General features: G+C 44.1%; 1 protein-coding gene across 8 annotated transcripts in view; it reads left to right on the top strand.

Moving 5' to 3' along the window:
* The first annotated feature begins 665 nt into the window (after nt 1-665).
* LOC132393988 (adenomatous polyposis coli protein-like) overlaps nt 666-16,592 on the top strand; it is a 124,738-nt gene continuing 108,811 nt past the window's right edge. For 3 of the 8 annotated variants that reach the window (XM_059969520.1, XM_059969521.1, XM_059969518.1), the window contains exons 1-2: nt 705-878; nt 3,476-3,557. In XM_059969520.1, coding sequence (XP_059825503.1) covers nt 805-878; nt 3,476-3,557 — 156 coding nt within the window. In that variant the 5' untranslated portion in view covers nt 705-804. Of the gene's footprint in view, nt 930-3,475; nt 3,558-16,592 lie in introns of all 8 variants that reach the window. The other 5 variants (XM_059969519.1, XM_059969527.1, XM_059969522.1 and 2 more) reach the window with 5 other exon arrangements.

The following is a 16,592-nucleotide window of genomic DNA, read 5'->3' as shown; positions in this document are numbered from 1 at the left end:
TCTATCTATCCCTCTCAAAATTTTAAATATCTCGATCAAAACCCCCCTCAACCTTCTACGTTCCAATGAATAGAGACCTAACTTGTTCAACCTTTCTCTGTAACTTAAGTGCTGAAACCCAGGTAACATCCTAGTAAATCGTCTTGTGCACTCTCTCTAATTTATTGATATCTTTAGTAAATCGTCTCTGCACTCTCTAATTTATTGATATCTTTATATTGATATTCTTCATCCTATTCATCCCTTCCCAATTCTCTCTGCGATTTGAAACTGATTTATTTTCTCTTTTTCTTTTCTCAATTCCCTAGTTATTTGAAGGGTCTCTGACCTGAGACACCAACTCTTTTACTTTCCTTACCTCACCTGTCAGAGTTTCAGCCCTTTTGCTGTATTCCACCAGCTGCAGTTTTGTTTTTTAAATTTTCAATTCCTGCAGCAGCTCAGTTTCATTTCTGTTGAATGTTTGCACACAAACAATTCTTTAGATTCTCACTCCATTACTTTGAGAACAGATACGTGAATTGTTGATTTCGTTTCCTAATTCATATGGTATGAATCGGCATCGATATTTGACGACCTCTATGCACATTTGAACTCATCGCGCTCCGGCTTTGTCAACCTTCTCAGCCGTTTCGGTGACATTCACATCCCGGCGTTCCGGCAGCGGGGCGCCTCCACGCATGCGCACCGTGCGCCCCCTGCCGGTGGCTGCGCGCAACGGCCTGGACCAACATGGCGCAGGAAGGTATGGAATGAGAGAGCAGCGGAGAAGAAAGGGACGGCGGGAGAGAGCGGCGGCGGGGAATGTTTTGCCGCGTGGAGGATGCATATTCGGTGCTTGAGGAACTTTTGAGCGTTGGTCGGTGCCACAGTGGAAGGTGTGTCCGTGTGTGAAGGTGGGGCCCGGGCCTTGCGCCGTGGGGCTCCCGGTGAGTGCAGCGGCTGGGTGATCATTGTGAGCCGCACAGGGGAGGGATTGATCTGGGAGAGAGGGGAGAGTGGCTGCGAGCTCCTCCACAAGCTGCCGCCTTTGTAAACACTTACAATGGGATCCTGTCGTTGGGTTGAAATCCAGTAAAGGATTATTTGGGAATTTATTTATTCCCAAATGGCCTTTTAAATCAGATGCAGCGACTGTGTTAAACTTTTTGAAAATACACAGCCTCTTTTCCTCTCTCCTTTGACTCGAGTGTGCCATAAATTTTAAAATCGCAGAGAAAATGGGCAAGAGGTCGTAGGAATATGTAATGCGGCTCTCTTTGAGTTTAAGAAACTGGTGTCAGTTGGTGAGGGTGTGTAAACAGCGGCTTCACAGGTGGCGAAGGGTCTCAGCTCGAAACGTCGACATCGCTTCTCCCTGTAGATGCTGTGTTCTACCAGCATTTTGTGTGTGTTGTTTGAATTTCCAGCATCTGCAGATTTCCTCGTGTTTGTTAATTATTTCATGGGATCCTTTTGTTGATGGGTGAAAGATTATTTTGAAACGATGATAACGTCGTTAATGATTTCCTATTGCCAGGTATTTTCAAATCCAACGTCAACGTAAAAACTTCATCCCTCCGACTTTTAACTACTGCCCTATCTCAAATCCTTTACCCGAACACTTGAATGTGCTGCATTTAAATTCATACTTGCCTTTCATAAACTCCTCAAATGAATTCTGACAGTGTTTTCCCTTCCCATCACAGAATCAAAGTGGTGTTTTTCTAACACTGAGCTCTTTTTGTGCAAAACTAGCGTATCGAATTTGTCAGTGGATGGAACTGTTATCTCATTAGATTATTACTCCTCCAGTTGTATGCAATTAGAGAGATAATCTGCAGTGAAAAAAATTCTTTCTTGCATCTGCACTGATCTTTTCCAACATTTGTCCATGATTGTTTTTTTTTGGTTTCTTGTATACCTTATGCCCCTTGATAGCAACATCAGGGAACAACACCTTTTACTTATACCCTGATCAACCTGCACCACCACCTCACAACACTGCAGGCTAAGCGGAAAATTCCTGCAGTTAAACACTGGGAAGGTTACTGCTCCTGGACTGATGATTCCAGTGATGTTTCTTAAAGATTTGAATGCGTTTTATTTCTGGCTGCTTAGTTTGCATCAGCTATGCAGCCCCATTCATTTGGAGAATTAAGTTTAGGTAAGATTCTTGGATTTTTTTGGGGTCACAGTGTAGTTGTGGTTTTAATTAACAACAGTTTTGTTTTTGTTAAATAAATTTTGTCAAATCGTTTGTTTTGGGGATTTTTTTCAACTGTTTCTCACTATCATCATCCTCATTTGGGAATAGTGAAATTGACGGTGCATGCTAACAGAAAGCCATCGGAACAGTCCAGGATCATAGCCATGGTTATCCCGTTCTATGGCTTAGTACTGCCTAGAGCTTGCTGTGCTTCAGCCTGACATCGTTAGCAGAGATGAGGGAATTCTGAGCAATGGGATCTACTAGCATTTGGATGGACATCATCTGACTAGGAAATCTCAGCCTGGCTTTCTGCGTGGAAAGTTATGCATGGTTTAGTTTTCGGAAGAGGTACTCAAAAGAGTAAGTGGGGGCAGGGTAGTGGATGGTGAGGAAGGAGAATGGGATTGAGAGGGATAATAAATCAGCCATGATGGAATGGCAGAACAGAGTCAGTGGGTTGAATGGCCTAATGCTGTTCCTGGTCTTGCAGTCTTATGTTGTCTGTTTGGACTTTGGTAAGACCACAAAACACAGGAGCAGCATTAGGACCCTCTGGTGGGCTGATCTGGAAGTTTAGGTTTGATGGAATCCAGGAAGAGTTAGTTAGATGGATTCAACATTGGATTGGAGGTCGAAGGTTGTATCTTGGAATGGAGGCAAGTTACTCGTTATTGATTTTCTTGCAAAAGCACAAAACTTGATCAGTAAATTTGCAGATTCCATGAAATTAGGAGTTACTGATAATGAAATAGGTTGTTGCAGGTTACAGGGGTATGTTGAACTGTTAGGGAAGGGGGTTGAGGAGTGGTAAATAGATTTCAGTGCAAATAATTGTGAGTTATAAAGTCAAAACGCTACCATTTATAGGATATATACTGTGGATGATTGGGCACTGGGGAGTGTAATGGAACAGATGGACCAAGGATACCAGTGCATGTTTCATTGAAAGCAAAGTCACTTGTAGACAGAGTGATATAAAAGACATTTACCATGGTGGCCTTCAGTCAGGACATTGAGTATTGGAGTTGGTATATTATGTTGCATTGTATAAGTTGTTGGTGAGGTCACATTTGGAGCACTGTGTATAATTTTGATCGTTCTGTTAGAGTCATAGAGCCATGTACGGTGACATGTAAAAGTTTGGGCACTCCTGGTCAAAATTTATGTTACTGTGAATAGCTGAGTGAATAAAAGATGAACTGATTTCCAAAAGGCATAAAGTTAAAGATGGCACATTTCTTTAATATTTTAAGCAAAAAACTTTTTAATTTCCATCTTTTACAGTTTCAAAATAACAAAAAAGGAAAAGGGCCCGAAGCAAAAGTTTGGGCACCCTGCATGGCAGTACTTAGTAACACCCCCTTTGGCAAGTATTCACTTTACTAAACTTTACAAGTTTCACAGCTTGTAAATGCTTTTTGTAGACAGCTAAGGGTCTTTCAATTCTTGTTTGGGGGATTTTCGCCCATTCTTTTTTGCAAAAGGCTTCTAGTTCTGTGAGATTATTGGCCATCTTGCATGCACTGCTCTTTTGAGGTCTATCTACATATTCTCGATGATGTTTAGGTTGTGGGACTGTGAGGGCCATGGCAAAACCTTCAGCTTGTGCCTCTTGAGGTAGTCCATTGTGGATTTTGATGTGTGTTTAGGATTATTATCCTGTTGTAGAAGCCATCCCCTTTTCACCTTCGGCTTTTTTACAGTGTGATGTTTGCTTCTAGAATTTGCTGGTATTTGATTCTTCCCTCTACCAGTAACTGTTCCCCATGCCACTAGCTGCAACACAAGGCCAAAGCATGATCAATCCACCGCTGTGCTTAACAGTTGGAGAGGGGTTCTTTTCATGAAATTCTGCACCCTTTTTTCTCCAAACATACCTTTGCTCATTGTGGCCAGTAAGTTCTGTTTTAACTTCATCAGTCCACAGGACAAAACGCATCAGGCTTGTTTAGATGTTCCTTTGGATATTTTGAACAGAACTTTTTGGCTGCAATGAGCGAAGGTAATTTGTCATGGAGCAGGAGAAAGTGAGTATAGTTACCGATTCACAATTTGGGTTTAGTTAGTTGAGAGTTAGAGGCAGCCAGGGAATCATTTTTTTAAAAGCTAATTATGCTCATTTGCGATATTCGCTAATTATGCTTAGTTATGCTAATAATGCTTATTTTAGCTATGTCACTAATTTAGTTTCATTAGTTTTTTATCGCTATAAGATCATTTGTCTTTGCTAGCTTTGTAATAAAGGGTCGAATGTACTTTATTTGACTTGGAACTCAGTTATTTTGAAGCACATCATGCTGTGTCAAACCCCATACTCAAGGGATTTTGGTTTGTTTGCAAATAAAAGCTATGCTGGCCTTCAGTCAGGTCATTGACTATTGAAGTTGACATATTATGTTGCATTGTACAAGTTATTGATGAGGTTCCATTTGAGCCCTGATGAAGGGTCTCGGCCCAAAACGTTGACTGCTCATTTCAACGGAGGCTGCCCGACCTGCGGAGTTGATCCAGCTTGTTTGTACGTCACATTTGGAGTACTGTGTATAGTTTTGATCACCCTGTTAGAGTCACAGAGCACTACACAGGCCCTTCCACCTATCTCATCTGTGTCAAACTGTTATTCTACCTAGTCCCATCAATTCACAGCTGAACTATAGCCCTCCACATCCCTCCCATCCACATACTTATCCAAATTTCCCTTGAATGTTGAAATCAAACCTGTGTCTACCTCTTCCACTGGCAGCTCGTTCCACATTCTCACCACCCTCTGAGTGAAAAAATTCACACTCAGGTTCCCCTTAAATATTTCACCTTTCACCCTTAACTTATGACCTCTAGTTTTTATCTCACCCGACATCAATGGAAAAAGCCTGCTTGCATTAATGCTATAGGCCTCATAACTTTGTATATCTCTATAAAATCTCCCCTCATTCTCCATCACTCCAGTCTGTGAAGTCCTAACCTATCCAACCTTTTCCTGTAATTCAGGTCCTCAAATTCCTACAACATCCTTGTAAATTTTCTCTACTGTTTCAATCTTATTGGTGTCTTTACATCAATGGCACAGCAGTAGAAACTGCTAGCAGTTTCAAACGTCTGGGAATGTACATCTCGCTCAACTTCTCATGGTCTCAGAACACATCCTACACAATTAAGAAAGTTCACCAATACCTCTACTTTCTGCAGAAGCTGAAGAGAGCTGGACTATGCACATCGATACTCGTGACCTTCTGCAGATGCGCAGCAGGGAACGTCATAACCTGCTGCATCTCTGCACAGTATGGAAACTGCACTGCAGTAGACAAGAAGGCTCTACAGCGGGTAGTCTAAACTGCCCTATGCATCACTGGCACCAGCCTACCTGCCTTCAAAGACAACATATATAGAAAGGTGCCAGAAAAAGGTCAGCAACGTCATGGAGGATTCCATCTACCCTGCTCATGGATGGTTTGTCCCATTCCCATCAGGGAGGCGACTACATAGCATTCATGCCAGGACCACCAGATAAACAGTTGCTTTTCCTAAGCAGCAAAGCTGATTAACACTCTGCACCCACTAACCCCCACCACCACTACTTTATCATTTCAAAGTTCAAAGTCAATTTTATTACCAAAGTACATATACCCACCATTTCCAACCCTGAGGTTTATTTTCTTATGGCATACTCAGCAAATCTGTAGAATGGTAACTATAACAGAATCAGTCAAAGATCAACCAGAGTGAAGAAGACAACCAACTGTGCAAATGCGAATATAAATAAATAGCAATAAATAACAAGAACATGAGATAAGAAGATAAAGTCCATAAAAGTGAGATGCAACACATACAGGCAGGCCAGGCAGCATCTATGGAAAAGAGTAGGCAATTGACATTTTGTGCCGAGACCCTTCATCAGGACTGGAGAAAAAAGATGAAGTCAGATTAAGAAGTTGGGAGAGAGGGGATGTCGGTAAGAAGGTGGGGTGAGATCATTGGTTGAAGGAAAATTTCAATGATGGGTCAAGTGAGTATAGTTATCTCATTTTATTCAAGAATCTGGTGGTTGAGGGGTAGTAACTGTTCTTGAACCCGGTAGAGTGAGTCCTGAGGCTCTTGTACCTTCATTTTCTGAGAGTCACCTTATGTGTTTAGCTTCAATTCATGGACATACAATCAATCTATGTATATAAGCTATATTTGCTATGTTTTTTTATTATTGTGTTCTTTATCTTATAGTGTATTTCTGTGCTACATCAGATTGTAGTAACTATTATTTCGTTCTGCTTTACACTTGTATACTGGAAATGGTATGAAATAATCTTGTACATAGATAACCAGAACTGCCTACAGTACTCAAAATCAGGCTTTACTAGCATCCTATACAACTACATCATAACATTCCAATTCCAGTGCTCAGTACTCTGATTATGGAGGCCAATTTGGTTAAAGTTCTCTTTACGACCTTCTCTACTTGTGATGCCATTTTCAAGGAACAATGGATCTGTATTCACTGATCCCTCTGTTTTACTGCATTCTTAGTACCCTACCGTTCACCGTGTAAGCCTTACCCTGTTTTGTTTTCTCAAAATGCAAAACCTCACACTTGCCTGCATTAAATTCCATCTGCCATTTTTCATCCCATTTTTCCAGCTAGTTCATATCCCTTTGCAAACTTTGGAAGCCCTTCTTGCTGTCGACACCCCCAATCTTGGTGTCGTCTGCAAATTTACAGATCCATTTTACCACATTATCATACATATCATTAATATAGATGACAAACAACAATGGACCCAGCACTGATCCCTGTGGCACACCATTGACACAGGTCACCAGTCAGATAGGCTCTCTGGCTTCTTTCACGAAGGCAGTGTCAAATCCAATTTTCTAGCTCACTCTGAATTGCAAGTGACAAAACCTTGACCAGCTTCCCATATGAGAGTTTGTCAAAGGCCTTGCTGAAGTTCATGCAGACGATGTCCACTCCCTTTAGAGGAAGTCTGAGATTGGTTAGACTCAACCTATCATACACAAAGCCATGTTAGCTTTTCCTAACCAGGCCCAATCTCTAAATACTTACATATCCTGTCCTTTAGAGTATCTAACAATAACTTACTTAATTCTGATCTTAGGCACAGCAGCCTATAATATCCTGGCTTATTCTTAGAACCTTTTTGAACAATAGATCCACATTAGCCATCCTCCAGTCCTCCATTACCTCCCTATGGTTAAGGATGTTTTAAGTACCTCAGCCAGGTCTCCCTGCATTTTCTACACTATTCTCCCACAAGGTCCAAGGGGACACCTTGTCAGGCCCTGGGAACTTGGCCCTCCCAATTTGCCTCGACAGCAAGCACTTACTATTTTGTAATCCAGATACAGTCATGGATGCAGCCCATGACTTGACTGTTTTACCTCAGTTCTGTGTACTCTGTCCATTTCCGGAGTAAATACTAATGCAAAAAAAAAATCTGTTCAAGATCTCTTCCATCTCCTTTGGAGATTCTATGGGAGAGATGTGGCTAAACTGGAAAGAGTGCAGAGAGGTTTTGAGGATGTGGTCAGGACTAGAGGGCCTGAGTTGTAGGGAGAAGTTTGGCTTGGTCTTTATTTCTTGAAATGTAGGAGAATGAGGGGTGACCTTATAGAACTTTATAAAATCATAAGGGCAAATAGATAAGTTGGATGGTAGCTGTATTTTCCCTGGGGACAAGGTGTCGAAATCTAGGGGTGTGTAGAGGTTTTGGGTGAGAGGGAGCTGAGAAGCAACTTTTTCCACACAAAGTGTGGTTGAGTATATGGAAGGAGTTACCAGAGGAAGTGGTTCAGGCATGTACAATTGTATCATTTGTGAAACACTTGGATAGGTATATGGAGGGATGGGACTAACAGTGATATAGACTTAACACAGGAATTGGGACTAACTGGGTGTTGCATGTACTAATTGTGCTGAAGGCCTGTATCCATGCTATTTTGCTCTAAATATGAGCCATATAGGGAATTAAGGGTTATGGGTAAAGGCAGGTAGGTGGAGATGAGTCCGTGGTCAGCTTAGCCATGACCTTACTGAATGGCGGAGAAGGCTCAACAGGTCAGATGGCCTACTCCTGCTTCTATTTCTTATGTTCTTGTTTAGGTAATGAGCCCAGAGAGTTCCAAGGTTTTGTGCAGCTTGGCATTCATTACTAACATCCCCTCAAAACTAATCAACAAACTTCAAGAGCTTGGCCTCAGTGAACACTCCAGCCAGTTGATCAGCCCAGGTCTTTAGAACTTGACCAGGCATCCCAACTGGGTCTGATGCTTTCTGTGGGTTCACCCTCCTGAAGGATGCTCTCGTATCGGCCCTAGAGTCTGAAATCACGGGGTTGTCGGGGGCTATGAGAGTCTGTGATGGTTCCTCCATGTTTTGATGGTCAGGGCGAGCATAGAAGGCTTTGATCTCATCTGGAAGCAAAGCCCTTTTGTCACCCATGTTATTTGATTTCACTTTACAAGAGGTGATTGCATTCAAGTCCTGCTATAGCTGTGAAACATACTTAATTAATTCAAGTTTAGTCCAGAATTGCCACTTCGCCCATGAGATGGCTTCCAGAGATTGTACCTGGACTTCTGGTAACTTTCTTGGTTGTCAAACCTGGATGTCTATGATCTCTCCCTCAGCAGATTGCAGATCTCATAGATCATCCAGAGCTTCTGGTTGGGGAAGGCTCTGAATGATTTTGTGGGGACGCACTCATGTATGACTGTTTTTATGAAGTCTGTAACAACTGTGGTGTATTCGTTCACATTCACTGGGCACGAACATGGTCCAGTCCACCGACTCGAAGAAATCTCGTAACCACTCTGTTGCCTCCTGCAACCAGCTCTTTGTTGCCCTGATCTCTCTCGTCTTGCTCTTTAACCTTTGCATGTATGCAGATAGAAGGTCATGAGGTCAAGTGCAAGATTTCATAATCAAATTTCCTAAAATGTGGTCTGGGCATGGAATGGTAGGCATTCCTCGTCTTAGTATAGCAGTCGTCTAATGTATTGAGACCGCTGGTGCTTCAGGTTATATGCTGACGGTAATTGGGCAGAGATTTCGTCAAACAAACCTGATTGAAATCCTTGACTATGATATGAAATGGGCCAGAGTGACTATTTCTTGTTTGGTGATGGCATTTTTCCAAAATCTCAAGCACTTGATTACAGTCGGCTGGTGGTGGTGTGTAAACTGTGGTCAGGATCTGAGAGGAGAACTCTTGGTGAATAGAATGGTCGGTATTTGATTGTTTACTGTGCAATGTTGGGGGAACACAAATACAACAAAATGGCCACATCATGAACTCTTCCCACAACCTGTAGATTCACTTTCAACCTCATGACCTTTGAGCACATTTGTAGAATCATTTGAGCAGCAATGTTCCTCTCCTGGTCATCACTCAGTTTTACTTTGCCAGTACAGATAAATATTTTGCCAATGCAAAATATTGACTGCCTATTACCCTTCAGAGATATTGCCTGACTCACTTCACTGCTGCAGAATCGTGCTTGACATTCCAGATTCCAGCTTCTGAAGTCTCTTGTGTCTTAGTTCTTTTATGACGGAAGTTTTCATGTACAGCCATGTTACATTTGGACTTGATTATTTGGACATGCTCCCGATGGTTCTTGTGTAAATTTGAAACCCTCCAAGTGTTCTGTTTGTCCTAATTGCACAGACTAATTGCATTTTCCCCTTTTTTGGATTCCATGCCACTTATAATTTCCAAAAACAACAGTGGCTATTCCTGTAAAACTACAAATTTACTAATACAATTACACGCAATTGTGCATTTGCCCATCATATCTCAGGCCCAGATAAACAACATCTCAATTTTTTTTATGCATCTATTTTCATTTTTTGTCCCTCCATGGCCGGTTTCCTTTCATTAACTCTGCCAAATATCTGCACTCTTCCATTTCCAGTTTCTTGACAATTTCCATTAGTGGCTGCCTTTAGTTACCAAAGCTCAGCTGTGAGCAACACTTTCAAATCTGGAATATTGAATCATTTTAGTCATCCCTTCTAATATCTTTTGTGATAGTCAAATTTTATTTGATAGTGATCCTGTGAAGCATCTGGGATACTTGGGTGAAGATGCTGTGTAGACAAGCTGTTATTTTCCATGTTATTAACACATTTAAACTAATTATCCTGACTGGTATTGCATGTGATGCATGTGTATGTATAGTTGTACATAATTATGAAGTTTCACTGATTAAATTATTATTAAATGTACTTTATATTGTGGGGTCATGTATGGGAAAGAGATGAATTTCTAAATACTGTTTCAGCAATTGGTGTTTAATTTTTACTTGCTTGCAAAGAATAAAATTACACATTGTGTTGCAATTCTGTGAAAGCCGAAGGTTATTTACGGAATTTTAGGTTGTGTTTGTAAATCTCCATTCCTTAATAAGCTGTGCTTTAATATAGGTTAAGCGATCTTATGAAGTTAAAATTGAATATTCTTAAGTGAAAATTTTACATCATTAATGAGTGGAGTGTAGACTGCTTCTTGAGTTTTGACAAATCCTCCAAGAACTCATTTGTAGTTTGTTCTTTTTTTTGCTTAATTGATAGTTAAATTTTAAATATGGCCTTTGTTATTGAGATTTGAATGAACCTTTTTTAAAGCCATCAACAGAATTTTAAAAGAAGAATGGAATGTACTGTTTTGATTTACAAGCTGCGTTCACAAGTTATTAAGGATTAGCAAGGCAATTGAGCCCATCCTAACCATTCATGAGGATTCTTGTGCTTTTCAATTTTAGTATCTAATTGTTTCATACATTCCAGCATTCCCAATTTATTTTGTTCTATATAAACTTAATCTTTGTGTTCGTGTCTTTGAGAAAGATTTTGGAATTGGCTTATTGTCATGTATTGCTATTTATGCGACTTGCGTTTCATGCTGTCAGTTTATATAGTTCATCACACTGGGGAGAAATTAGCTAAGGCAATGTATTAGGTACTGCCACCTGTCCCACACTCTGATTCCCAACATCCTTTGCTTCCACCAGTTGTACAAACTTGCTTTCTGCTCCACGTTCACAAATATAGTACTGTGGAAAAAGAAAGAACAATAAATAAATACATAATAAATATCAAACTTGAGTTGAGGCCTTGAAAGCGAGTCTGTAGGTTGTGGAAACAGTTCAGTGATGGGGTGAGTGAAGTTATCACCTCTGGTTGAAGAGCCTCATGGTTGAGGGATAATAACTGTTCTTGAACCTGATGGTGTGAGTCCTGAGTCTCCCATATATTCCTGAGAAGAGAACATGTCTTCCATGGTGGGAGTCCCTGATGCGACAGTGTTTCATGTAGATGTGATCAGTGGTGGTGAGGGCTTTACCCGTGATGTTCTGGGCCATATACATTACTTTTTGTACAATTTTCTGTTCAAGGGAATTGATGTTTCCATACCAGGCTGTGATCCAGCTAGTCAATATACTCTCCACCACACATTTATAAAAGTTTGTCAAAGTTTCAGATGTCATGTTGAATCTTTACAAATTTCACAGGAAATAGAAGTGCCGCCATATGCTTTCTTTGTAGTTGCACCTATATGCTGGGACCAGGACGTGTCCTCTGATATAACACTGAGGAATTTATAGTTGCTGACATTCTCCACTTCTGATCCCCCGATGAGGGCTGGCTCATGGATCTCCAGTTTCCTCCTCCTGAAGTTAATAATTAGCTCCTTGGTCCTGCGGACATTGAGTAAGAGGTTGTTGTTGTGGTACCACTCAATTCTACTGTGGAGAGGGATTTTGGTATTGTTATACAAAGTTAGCACGTTGATGTTGCAGCAAGCTAAGAAAATCAGTGTGTTATTAGGCTTTATTGCAAATGTGATGGCATATAAAATTAAGGAACTCTTGCTATAGCTGTAGATACTGAAGTCGTGCCTAGGTCACTGCATGCAGTTTTCTCTCATTTCATGAGTGGTACTCTTTGTATTGGAGGCAGTTCAGCAAGAGTTCACTAGGTTAATTCCTGAGAATTTGGGTTGTCTTGTAGAGGAAGTGCCAGACTACGTTCATTGGTGTAGAAGTATGAGATTGGAGATATAGACAGACAATGAAGTCGACCTGTTTCTACGAGTTACAAATGCCTACAAAGTTAGCAAAGCAGTGGAGAATGTGGAGGGAGATGTTTAACTCTAAACGAGCTATTAACGTAGAGAATAAAGTAAACAACACACGCATGAAGCCATCCTCTACCGAAGATCAACAAGAGAGTGGAATCTTCTGCCGCCAAACCTGCACAGTATTTCTGACATTAATATTTGTAAAGATAGGCTCAATCAAGTCAATTTAGGGGATCTAGTCAAAAAAGCTCACTTTACAATTTAAATCTCATGCCATTCACACCGACTGTGTTTTATAACGGCAGTCTGGCAGTGCTTGCGCAGTACCAAGCAGAAGCAGAAAAGGCATTGTTGTGGTGGTGTTGTCATGACACCATTTTGATGTCTCACCGTTTACCCCGTCCACACTACAACGCGAAACAATCGTTTTGAAATTTACACACTCTGGAGAGTGTTTTCGAAATCTCAGTTTTCTGGGAATGAAAACGCCGTTACAGTGTGGACAGAGGGTCAAAATGAAGAGAAAAAGCTTCATTTATATGTAGCCTCAAAAGGCAGACCTGCCTGGTGGGGAGAAAGTGGCATTGCTCGTTCCACAGTTTACTTAGCTGTATCAAAAGCAGCTTGTTGCTCTGGTGCCCATAGAAATGTGGATTTTTTTTCCTGGAGATCCTATCGCATGGCCAAAGAAGCAAGGTCAAGTGGGGTATATGCTGTCGCCAGTAGCCCAGGAGCCCCACAAATCTCTTGTGTGTCAGTTTTATCAGAGGGGACTGCGAAATTTAAAATCTTATTTTTAGCAGCATCAGGGATGTTGTGGCGAGAGTTCCATTGTATTCCCAGAAAGAGCACATTTTGGCTGGGGCCCTGTACCTTTTCCATGTTAATTGCCCAGCCCTGTCCCCTGAGGGATCAATTAGCATGTGAAGAGCTTCTGAAACAATGACCTTGATGATACCCTCCTCCAATGTAATGGGCGATTGACACCTTGGGGGGGGGGTGGGGGGGGAAGTTGGATGTGGTGTAAATCGCTGGAGATTAGGCGAAGGGGCTGTGGGGTAGGTGACAAAAGGTGCATTGTCTGCCATCCCAAGTAAATGCAAATTGGTCCTGGCTATCTTGATAAGGGTGGGGTGGGGGGGGGGGGATAGAGAAAAATGCATTAGCGAGGTCAACGACCGCATACCAGGAAGGACATCCTGAGTTGTCCTCAATGAGGGTGACAATGCCCGGTACAGCAGTGGGGGGGGGGGGGGGGGGGGGGAGGGGGTTGCAAGCCTTGTTTAAGTGCCTGTAATCAACAGTTATCTGCCAGGAGCCATTCTTTTTGCAGACGGGCCAAACAGGGGATGTTGTGGGTCTAATAACTCCCTCCTGTAGTAGAGCTTGAATGGAGTCTGTGATTTCTTGGTGTCCCCCTGGTATTCTGTACTGACGGTTGCAGATGACCTTGGAGGGAGGGGGGACAACAATGGGCTCCCACTTAGCCACCCCAACTACAGTAGTAGCTCGCGCGATGCCGAAGGTGAACTTGCTCCTGTTTGTTTGAAGGGACTGTCCCTTTAAAACATTGATCCCAAAGATACATTCTGAGGGAGGGGGCAATAAGGACTTGTACAGGTCGGGGGGGGATGGTTGCCTACGGCTAGATGAAGTGTAACCTCCCTGGCGGGCAAAATGGAGCCCCCAACCCCTCTATTTGTATGTTGGTGTCCCTCCATGAGGATGGATTGCCTGGGATGATGGAGAGCTGAGCACCTGTATCGACAAGTGCCATCCACCTCTGCGTGTCTCATTTTCCCCAACATACTACGGCAGGTATATGTGGCCTCAGGTCCCCCGGGCGGCAGAGGGCAAGAGAGCAAGCGCGCCGGGGGCCCTGGCCTTCATCCTGTGGGAGGGGAGAAAAGGTCTGCCACCCCCACGGTGAGGCGCCTTGGTGGTAGAGGTGGGACATTTTCTCAGGAACTCTCCAAGTTCTGCCTTGAGGGCAGACGAGGCAGTTTCAGGTGAGGGAGGTGCAGAGGGTGGGTTGGTGTGGGCATGGTCTGGACAGACGGTCTGGGGGTGTCCCCTGCATTTGCAGGCTTGGTGGTGGGGCGAATGGTGGTCTTATTGTAGATAGTTTTGCCCCTGAAATGCTCCTTCCACAGGGAATGTAGGTTGGGGGTGGGGATGCCATCTATGCTGTCACGGTCCAACCCTGCACGCACCAGCTCTGTGTTCAGCTGCCTGCGTAAAAGGCGGGGAGGGATAGTATTTGGATCCCTTGCCTCGGTCTTGTGGACCTGGGTGGGTGTCCCCCTCTGCACATATTCCAATCCCTCCAGGAGGGCAATGGCATCCCGTATGGTCTTACCACTGGCTGGTGCCATGAGGGGCAAGATGACTGACTTCAGGTCGGGGTGCGCGGTAGTGACCAGGTATCCTGATAGGGTACCGGTCACTCGTGTGTTTTCGAGGAAGTTGTGGTCGCAGGCACCTTGAGATGCCGTTGACCAGTGCACATTCCCTGATAACCCGGGTGCCCTCACCGACCGTACCCCATTGCGGGCGCCTGTGTAGATCCCACTCCAAAAGGGTGGGATATCGGGCTCACTGCCCAATCCCACAGGGTAGTGCTATCGCGGACTTCTGTTTGTGGCGCCCACAGCACATTGTTTACGCTCTGCTGTTCAGAGAGGCTTCCCAGGGCGCTTGCCTCCTGATGGGAGAGGCTGAGGTTAGGGCTCCCCTTGTCCCACAGCCAGGGTGGCCAGGTGCTCGCCTGGTCATTGGCGGTATTGATCTGCCAGTTGGGTCAGCTCCTTGGGGGAGAAGTCCTGGGTCTCCGTGGTCTCGGAGTGACCAGGGGTAGGTCTGGCCGTGCCCCCCTCATCCGCTTCCTCCCTGCGGTGAACCTGGGATCGAGTGGTGACGGGTCGGGCATGTTGGAGCTCAGGTGAGAAGGGGGAAGGGTGGTTGTGGGACCTAGGCTCCTCAGACAACCCCTCCTCGTTGCTATCCAGCCAGATGTCCCCATCCCTCAGCCACACGTCCAGCTTGTCGCCTCACTGGATCAGGGCTCGAATCTTTAGCGGGTCTGGCTGCCAGCGAGACCTACAGTCTGCCCACGCCTGCTGTAGTTGTATGAGCCAGCAGGCAGCCTCAGTTCCCCTGACCCTGAGCTCCTTGACTCGGGTCTGGGCAGCTTGTGCTGCCTCCCGCAGCTCTTCTGGCTCCTTGTCCTTCTGACCACATCAGTGCCGAATGTGGTCGGTAATCCTGACCTGGCGTCTCAGCAGGGACACAAACAACCAAAAAGTACCCCTTTGACTCCCCTTGGCTTTGGGGAACCCTGATTCCTTAAGGAAGGAGACCACGTGGTGGCCCAGCTTCTCGCCACGGGGGTCTAACTGCTCAGACTAGTCCACTAGTTTCCCGTGGTCTGCCAGCGTGCTGGCCAGACTCTCAAATCCCTCTCTTTCATTGGTCCACCTGGGGATCTTATTCTGGGTGCCTGCACTGGCTTTCTTCCCCTTGTTCCAGAACATTCTCCCCTGTGCTCTGTGTCCAGCCAAGACCTATGAGACCCTGCTTCGCAGCGCCAAATGTTGTGATGGAAATGAGACAGATTCTTTGGGTCTCAAGGCAAGGATTCTGAACACACAGTTTTAACAATAAGGAGTTTATTTACAAGGGAGAAGAGCTTGGGGACAGCACAAGCGGCTACAATATTTGCACAACCGCACTTAGACGAGCGTGGGAAAAGTTGGGTCGGCAGTACAATACATGGGAACACGGTGTGGGGACGGAGTACAGGTACATATACAGGCAAGGGAAAAGTAACTACAATACCTGCCCCCCCTTTACTAGGGGCAGGCACGGCTCTCTGCTACAGGGACAACAATAAACACTCCCAAAATCCTATCACAACTCACTAACAGCAGGGTGGTCCCTTGGAGATAGCAAAAGACAGCGAGCCAAGCACATGTAGCACCCTTTGTCGGTCAGCAGGCTGGAAGGTCCAGCCCAGGTGATTCACCAGGGGGCCAACGGCTTGGTACTAGACGGGTTAATCCAATTAAGGTGGCCAGTGGTTAAGTGTGCATTGATTAGTTGTGAGGGGTGAAATATTGACTGGCATGTGCTATGCCTTCTGACCACATAGAGGACAGTGCTGAGCCGTGACAGGCATGGCTCTCTGGATACAGAGGGTAAACAGCTTCAAGTTAGACTATAAGATATAGGAGCAGAATTAGGTCATCTGGCCCATCGAGTCTCCTCCGCCATTCAATCATGGCTGATCCTTTTTTCTATCTCGTACT

Source organism: Hypanus sabinus, chromosome 5, assembly GCF_030144855.1.
Source record: "Hypanus sabinus isolate sHypSab1 chromosome 5, sHypSab1.hap1, whole genome shotgun sequence".
NCBI lineage: Eukaryota > Metazoa > Chordata > Chondrichthyes > Myliobatiformes > Dasyatidae > Hypanus > Hypanus sabinus.
Note: the sequence above shows the minus strand (reverse complement) of the source record. Positions and strands in the feature narration are given on the sequence as shown.